The 8,286-nt window shown below is 46.7% G+C and overlaps 1 protein-coding gene across 2 annotated transcripts; it reads left to right on the forward strand.

The window, feature by feature from the left end:
• The first annotated feature begins 4,261 nt into the window (after positions 1–4,261).
• On the forward strand, positions 4,262–7,093 carry LOC105510257 (PRAME family member 1-like). Of its 2 annotated transcripts, XM_011939937.1 has the most exons (3): positions 4,262–4,548; positions 4,928–5,503; positions 6,416–7,093. In XM_011939937.1, the coding sequence occupies exons 1-3, from the start codon at positions 4,262–4,264 to the stop codon at positions 6,972–6,974; spliced, it is 1,422 nt and encodes a 473-aa protein (XP_011795327.1). In that variant the 3' UTR covers positions 6,975–7,093. The 2 variants fall into 2 exon arrangements, with proteins under 2 accessions (XP_011795327.1, XP_011795328.1); XM_011939938.1 differs by lacking the exons at positions 4,262–4,548; positions 4,928–5,503 and adding an exon at positions 5,848–5,978.
• Positions 7,094–8,286: the final 1,193 nt, after the last annotated feature.

Consider the following 8,286-nt stretch of genomic DNA (forward strand, 5'->3'; position numbering starts at 1 on the left):
TCCTTCCTTCCTCCCTTCCTCCCTTCCTCCCTTCCTTCCTTCCTTCCTTCCTCCCTTCCTCCCTTCCTCCCTTCCTTTCTTCCTTCCTTCCTTGCTTCCTTCCCTCCTTCCGACAGAGTCTCACTCTGTACCCCAGGCTGGAGTGCAGTGGTGCCATCTTGGCTCACTGCCACCTCCGCCTCCCGGGCTCAAGTGATTCTCCTGCCTCAGCCTCCTGAGTAGCTGGGATTGCAGGCACCTGCCACCATGCTCAGCTGATTGTATTTGTAGTAGAAATGGAGTTTCACTGTATTAGCCCAGGATGGTCTTGATTTCCTGACCTCGTGATCCACACACCTTGGCCTGTCAAAGTGCTGAGATTACAGACGTGAGCCACTGTGCCCGGCCCCAAGGTTTCTTTGTAGGCCTAATGGTGACACTCTGATAAGAATCTCTAGGTTCAATATTAGGGACAGGAAAGGACTCTAAGAAAGAGGAAACATAAATTATCAAACTGGAGTGGGAAGGGAGTTGGTGAGATTAGGATTTGGATGAAGGGTCCTGGAAAATGACAGGGACTGATGGTTGCTGGGAAATGTTGCACTGTCGGAAGATCCTGGAGTCTAAAAGAAAGGTTTCCAGGTGACAGCGCCATGACAGGGACTTATGGACCCTCATTCATTTCTCTCTCACATCCTGCAGAGCCCACAGTTTCTACCTCCGTGGCTTCCAGCTTGGCAAAGTCTCCCTTCCCAGGTCTGGTCACACTGCTTCTCTCTGGCCTCTGCCCCAGCTCACATTCTCAGATTCTCAGACTCCAAGCTGGTTTTCTGAGAGGAGCCCATCATTTTTGTGAGTAAACACACTTTACCTTCTAGTAGGGCCAAGACTGTACCTGCCCCGTATTCTCAAAGCCAACGTTATGGTTTAAGAATCTGCACTATCTCTTTTGATTATTCCCCTTTTAATTTCTGAACTCACTCTAGGCTGGGTGAGGTGGCTCAAGCCTGTAATCCCAGCACTTTGGGAGGCCAAGGTGGGTGGATCACTTGAGGTCAAAAGTTCGAGACCAGCCAGGCCAACATGGTGAAATTCCATCTTGACTAAAAATACAAAAATTAGTGGGGCAGAGTAGAGCATACCTGTAATCCCAGGTACTTGGGAGGCAGAGGTGGGAGAATTGCTTGAACCCAGGAGGTTGAGGCTGCAGTGAGCCAAAATCATGCTGCTGCACTCCAGCCTGTGTGACAGATCGAGGCCCTGTCTGAAAATCAATCAATCAATCAATCATCAATCAACAAACTCAATCTAGACAAAAGACCGTCAGTCCTGCCATCTGGATGTCCACAAGATAACTGCCATGTTTTATATTGTCTTGGTTCCTTTCCAGGGTCCCACTAGAACACCTAGTCTCATTCTTCTCAGTCCCTACCTCACTTGGTCACTTTGTCCTGATTTCCTTCACTGAAGCCTTGGCTTTAGTCTTGAGATTGATCACGCCCTCAGTGGTTCCTTTCTTCTACCTGAATGTGCATATGATCTGCTCTGTTAGATAGCATTAAATCCAGGCGACCATTCGATATACACAGCTTTTTATTCTGTTTTCTTAGGAATGACATCACTATCTTCTCCAAGCTGTTTTAACTCTGAAACGTTTTGATAATTTTGATGTGGCCAAACATCCTCCAATAAGGACATCTTCTTGTTTTGTTTTTTCTGTCTAATATCAGGAACAGATTAATCCCTTCCCTGTATCACTATGAAAGTTATATATTAGCCAAACTGTATGAGTGTTTGGGGAATAAGTGAACGAATGAGTTTTGGACTTTCACCCTATGATTGATTCTTTCACTTTCATAAATGTATCTGTACACTTTCATATCTATACACTTTTCATGATTGTTTCACTTTCTTTTTTTTTTTTTTTGAGGCGGAGTCTCACTCTGTAGCCCGGGATGGAGTACTGTGGCCGGATCTCAGCTCACTGCAAGCTCCGCCTCCCGGGTTCACGCCATTCTCCTGCCTCAGCCTCCCGAGTAGCTGGGAGTACAGGCGCCCGCCACCTTGCCCGGCTAGTTTTTTGTATTTTTTTAGTAGAGACGGGGTTTCACCGTGTTAGCCAGGATGGTCTCGATCTCCTGACCTCGTGATCCGCCCGTCTCGGCCTCCCAAAGTGCTGGGATTACAGGCTTTTGAAGAAAGCTGAAAATTCAATCAGGATTAACTGGGTGGAACTTCAGGATCTAATCAGGTATCACTTTCTGATTGGAAGCTGGTGATTGAGAAGGGAAGGTCCATAAAATCTCCTGAGGGTCCACAGAAGATACGCACAGCCCTGGAGCCTGGAGCTACTGCTTGCTTCTCTGAGAGCTTCCAGAACTCTGCAAAGTGAGTCCAGCTCTGGTAAGTCATCACCATCTTAGGCTCATGCCCATTTGATCTGCAGCCAGCCAGTTAGGGATGGAGACACCCAGCCCAAGGTGGCATAGAATATTTTCCTGTCTGTTTCGTGAGATGAACAGATTTAGGCTTTCATTTTTCCTCTAAATGTAGTTTTGTCTTCATCCCTCAAATTGTGACTTGTGCTTGGTTTTTGTCATTTTAAAAGTCTTATCAAAACAGTTTTTAAAATATATATTAAAAATTTACAGTTAGATGAATTTTTATTTCTTGACATTTGCAGTTATTTGTTTTTGTGTCTTCAATTACAGTTCATAGACTTGTTGTTATTGTGATTCTCCAAGTGTGCTTTCATTGTCACAAAACCCTTAATGAAATCCCACACACCGATCTCAAGAGTGGAGTTTTACTCAGATCATTGGATTTATCTTTGCCCCTAGGATCTGTACAAAAGTGGATAATTGTGAATATGTGGAAGCGATGTGTATTGGAACCTTCATCTTAGAGTTAACATGCTCTAGAATAGCATCATACCCCTTTTACAGTTTCTGGTTATTTATTTATTTATCTATGTATTTATTTTTTTGATGGGTTTCCCTCTTGTCCCCCAGGCTGGAGTGCCCTGGATTAATCTCCGCCCACTTCAACCCCTGCCTCCTGGATTCAAGCGATTCTCCTGCCTCAGCCTCCTGAGTAGCTGGGGTTACAGGCACCCACCACCACGCCCAGCTCATTTTTGTATTTTTAGTAGACACAGAGTTTCACCATGTTGGCCATGCTGGTCTCAAACTCCTGACCTCAGGTGATCTACACGCCTTGGACTCCAAAAGTGCTGGGATTACAGGAGTGAGCCATTGTGCCTGGTCTAGAGCAAGTATTTCTATCCCTACCTTCCAAATCCTCTAGAATACCATCACATTGCTTTTATAGTTTGTAGTTAATTTTTTTCTTTTGTTCTGAGATGGAATCTCACTCTGTCACCCAGGCTGGAGTGCAGGGCCCTGAGCTTGGCTCACTGAAAACTCTGCCTCTGGGGTTTGAGTGATTCTTTATCCTCTGCCTCCCGAGTAGCTAGGATTACAGGACTGCACCACCACACTTGGCTAACATTTTAATTAATTAATTAATAATTTTTTTTTTTGAGATAGAATCTAACTCTGTTTCCCAGACTGGAGTGCAGTGGTGTGATCTTGGCTCACTGAAACCTCTGCCTTCTGGAGTCCAGTGATTCTTAATTTTTTTGTTTTTAGTAGAGACAGAGTTTCATTATGTAGTCCAGGCTGTTCTTGAATTCCTAACCTCAAGTGATCTGCCTGCCTTGGCCTCCCACAGTGCTGGGATTACAGACATGAGCCGTAGTACCTGGTCAGTTTCTGGTTGAAATTTGTCAAAATAAGAAATAATAGCAATGATTTTAGGGAGTCCTTTTGGCGTTCCGCCAGCAAGTAAATTGTGCGAACTGAGAATGTAGGCTGTCTAGGGCCACAGGACACTGTCATTCTCATTGCTTTAGGGTGGTAAGTGACAAGAAATTTTTCCTCAAAGAGGTACAGCTTGGCTTTCAGGATCCTCAGTGACACTATCCAGTGGTTCTGGGCTTCAGTGGAGCAACGGATGAAAATTAATAGGCCAGTGGTCTCCTTGACCCTTCCCTCCTCGGTGTTTGGAAGACATTCTTCCTGAACCAGCAGAAGCAGAAATAGAAATATAGATTTGTGGCCATCAAGCGCAAAGTGGAATTGGGGTAAACTGGTAATTTTTCTACCTCTACCAGAGCAATGCTATTGGTCCTAGGAGAAGATGAGCTGATTGTGTTTGGCCTAAGAGTGATGAGTTTTCCCTGGATATGTTTTCTAGAGTTTTTCCTTGCAGATTCATCAGGATGAGCATCCAGGCCCCACCCAGACTCCTGGAGCTGGCGGGGAAGAGCCTGCTGAGAGACAAGGCCTTGGCCATCTCTGATGTGGAGGAGCTGCCCAGGGAGCTCTATCTCCCACTCTTCATGGAGGCCTTCAGCAGGAGACACTTCCAGACTCTGACGGTGATGGTGCAGGCCTGGCCCTTCACCTACCTCCCTCTGGGATCGCTGATGAAGACGCTTCATCTGGAGACCTTAAAAGCATTGCTGGAAGGGCTTCATTTGCTGCTTACACAAAAAGTTCGCCCCAGGTAAGGTGACCCAGGAGGGCTGGTAGATGGGACTCAGGTGTCCAGGGAAAGAACAGCAGGGTCAGGCGGAGCCCAACGGTGGCTCAGTGTCTTCTGATGGTGCTGGTGAGGAAGCTCAGGGAGGCTTTGACCACTGTCCAGATCCTCAGGGAAAGGACTGCTCCTCATACAGGGTCCACTGTGGGAACAGAAACCTGCCTATTTACAGTGGAAGGTAACGGGAATAAAAGTGGGGACCAGTCAGAATCGAAAGGGAAAAGGAACCAAGAAAAGACAGAGAGAACAGGCAGCACCGAGGACAGAAGCAGCTGATTTATGGGATGAGAATGAAAGCAAAGGTCCTTCTAAATTATGAACCTCTCCCTTACGTTACCCACAGGAGGTGGAAACTCGAAGTGCTGGATTTGCGGGATGTTGATGAGAATTTCTGGGCCGTATGGTCTGGAGCCAGGGTGCTGTCCTCCCCAGAGGCCATGAGTAAGAGGCAGACAGCAGAGGACTGTCCAAGGATGGGAGAGCACCAGCCCTTGAATGTGTTCATAGACGTCTGCCTCAAGGAAATACCCCAGGATGAATGCCTGAGATACCTCTTTCAGTGGGTTTACCAAAGGAGAGGTTTAGTACACCTGTGCTGTAGTAAGTTGGTAAATTATCTAAAGCCAATTAAATATCTCACAACTTCATTGAAAATAATCCACCTCAGTAGTGTTCAGGAGCTGGAAATTTGCAACATGTCCTGGCCACGTCTGATAACAAAGCTTTGGTGTTACCTGAAGGAGATGAAGAATCTTCGCAAACTCGTTTTCTCCAGGTGCCATTGTTACACGTCAGACGAAGACCTCAGGGAATGCTTAGTCACCAGATTCAGCTCTGTGTTCCTCAGGCTGAAACATCTCCAGTTGCTTAAAATAAATATGATCACCTACTTTGGCGGGCACCTGGAACAGCTGATCAGGTGAGAAGGGATCGTGCACTTTCTCTGCAGACCACATCACAGCCTTGTTTTGTTACAGCAAACACTGGAAGGCATGTACTGTGTGCCAGTCAGTGGCAACGTCACAGTGAAGGGGACACCAGAATGTCAACACGTTGTCCCGTTCAGTGCTCCATGTCCTGGAGCGGCTATCACAGGATGGCTCCAATGTGTGCAGCGGGGTCACTTGGGATAGAGGTAGAGAGGGATATCATGTACAAGCCAGTTAGTGGGAGTTTCGACTCTACTGAGGGTGCACGTGTGAATTTCTTGTTACAAAGTGTATTTAAAGTTAATATGATGTAAAGGAGGTAACAGAGGAGGGCATGAAAGGAGGGAAAGCACACCAAACTTGTGCATGTCACAGTAGAAGCTCTGTCCTTGCCAGCTTAATCATCACAAATGATCCTGTCTCTAATTCCCTGTCTGTGAAAGGTTGTTTTGAACTCCAAGAAAAGTAATTGACATGGGAAATGTGTGCTTCTGGGATGGAGATGAGGGAGTAGGCGTGAGGGTGGTAAAAAGTGATAGGTGGTTTGCAGATGCAGGCATGTCAGGGAGCCCCTGCCAGCAGGTAGCCCTAGCTGATGTCCCTAGACCTTGCTGAGTTGAGTTCTTTGTGCACATCTCCCACCTGTGGCACACAGATGAAGTTTTCTGCTAAAAGATGAAGAAAAAAGGCTTTAGAGATTTTGCAGCCTTGAACCAATCACACAAGCAATGGTGAAAATGCTGAGGCTAAAATGGGACTGTCCTGAATGATCAGAGTCCTCATCATACAGCAACTTGCATGCAGACGTGTTTGGGTGAAGCAGACATTTTCCTTGAGGTTATTCCCCATCATCTTCATCTAACTGGTACCATTGCCCAGAACTAACTTCTTGATCTCCACAGGTGCCTCCAGAACCCCTTGGAGAACTTGGAATTAACTTGTGGCTATCTATTGGAAGAGGACGTGAAGTGTCTCTCCCAGTATCCAAGCCTCGGTTACCTAAAGCATCTGAATCTCAGCTACGTGCTGCTGTTCCGCATCAGTCTTGAGGCCCTCGGAGCTCTGCTGGAGAAAGTTGCTGCCACTCTCGAGACCCTCATCTTGGAGGGCTGTCAGATCCACTACTCCCAACTCAGTGCCATCCTGCCCGGCCTGAGCTGCTGCTCCCAGCTCACCACCTTCTACTTTGGTCAAAATTTCATGTCTATGGATGCCCTGAAGGACCTGCTGCGCCACACCAGTGGGCTGAGCAAGTTAAGCCTGGAGACGTATCCCGCCCCTTGGGAGAGTTTGGATTCCTTGGTTCCTGTCAATTGGGAGATCTTCACCCCACTTCGGGCTGAGCTGATGCGGACACTGAGGGAAGTCAGGCAGCCCAGGAGGATCTTCATTGGCCCCGCCCCCTGCCCTTCCTGCGGCTCATCACCGTCTGAGGAACTGGAGTTCCATCTTTGCTGCTAGGGAAGGCGTGCCTAGCGGGGTAGATCCATCCAAAGTTCTCTTTCAGGCACCTGGACACTAAAATCTAGTATGTAGGTGCAAGTTATTATTCTTATTTCTTATTTCTTTTTTAATAATTCTAAAATTTTTATTAAAAAAATCTGTGACAAGGTTTCACTATGTTGCCCCAGCTGGTCTCAAACTGCTGGGCACATGGGATTCTCCTACATCGGTTTCCTAAAGTGCTGGAATTGCAGGCATGAGCGATTATGACCAGGCCACGCGTACCCCTTAAAGGAATCACCCAACTCTTTGCTTCAGGCAAGTACTCAGTGCGGTGGAAAAAACATAAGAGGTAGGGGTAAGAGAGGAGGAAAATGTTGATGTGGAATCAATGAGACCTTCAGAGACCCGTATCCTGCAGAGTCAGAGACAGAACCTAAAGTTCTACAGTGATGAGAATGTTATCCCTGCAAAGATGGTTACAAAGAAATATCGGAAATAAAGGGAACCTCAACGAGAACTTTCTCGTGTCCTCTGTATTTGTTTCACTTGTTTTAGCTATTTAACCATCAGAAATCTCTAGTTATTGAGTTACTGATGGAAAATTAACGCAGTACTAATTTGTCTGTGATTGAGGTTCAGCTGCAGAACATCAAAGCAACCAAATAAAATTAGATCATTTTGAGAAATTCTCACCAATTCTTGTTCTTTTTATTTTATTTTATTTTTGGAGAGAAAAGTCTCACTTCGTCCCCCCAGCTGGTGTGCAATGGTGCAATCTGAGCTGACTGCAATCCTTTTCTTCAGGGCTCAAATCATTCTCATGTCTCAACCACTCAAGGAGCTGGGACTGCAGGCATGTGCCACCAAGCCTGGCTAAGTTTTGTATTTTTAGTGGAGACAGGGTTTTGACCTGTTGACCAGGCTGGTCTCGAGTTCCTGGCTTTGAGTGATCCGCCAACCTTGGCCTCCCAAAGTGCTGGGATTACAGGTGTGCCAATGGTCTCCACTCATTCTTCTCTTAAGTAATCTGTTTTATTTCCTTACTTTTTCACCTTTAGGGAGCAACTCAGTTGGGCACAAAGGGTGGGGCAGAGAGCGGCCCGGAGAAGATGGACTTGGGGTGGTGCCATACTTGCACATGAAGTGTGATTGCCAGGTTCAGAAAGCAGAGCTGGGGCCATGCTCCAGGGGTCTGGTTGGGAAGCAGAAATGGCACCTGGTTCAATGACCTGGCCAGCTATGCGGCCACTGTGCCCGCCCTGCTAACAGCGTCAATTTCCTGGGCCTCAAAGGGAGGTTCTGTGGAAATCCTCTGAGGCTGTGTTTC

This window comes from Colobus angolensis, unplaced genomic scaffold (genome assembly GCF_000951035.1).
Source record: "Colobus angolensis palliatus isolate OR3802 unplaced genomic scaffold, Cang.pa_1.0 Scaffold185, whole genome shotgun sequence".
In the NCBI taxonomy this organism is placed as follows: domain Eukaryota; kingdom Metazoa; phylum Chordata; class Mammalia; order Primates; family Cercopithecidae; genus Colobus; species Colobus angolensis.

Bases quoted from the DNA above. Each gene is read 5' to 3' on its own strand.
- LOC105510257 (XM_011939937.1), top strand. From the start codon at position 4,262: ATGAGCATCCAGGCCCCACCCAGACTCCTGGAGCTGGCGGGGAAGAGC. The intron at 4,549-4,927 runs GTAAGGTGACCC...CGTTACCCACAG, and splicing joins ACACAAAAAGTTCGCCCCAG to GAGGTGGAAACTCGAAGTGC. The intron at 5,504-6,415 runs GTGAGAAGGGAT...TGATCTCCACAG, and splicing joins CACCTGGAACAGCTGATCAG to GTGCCTCCAGAACCCCTTGG.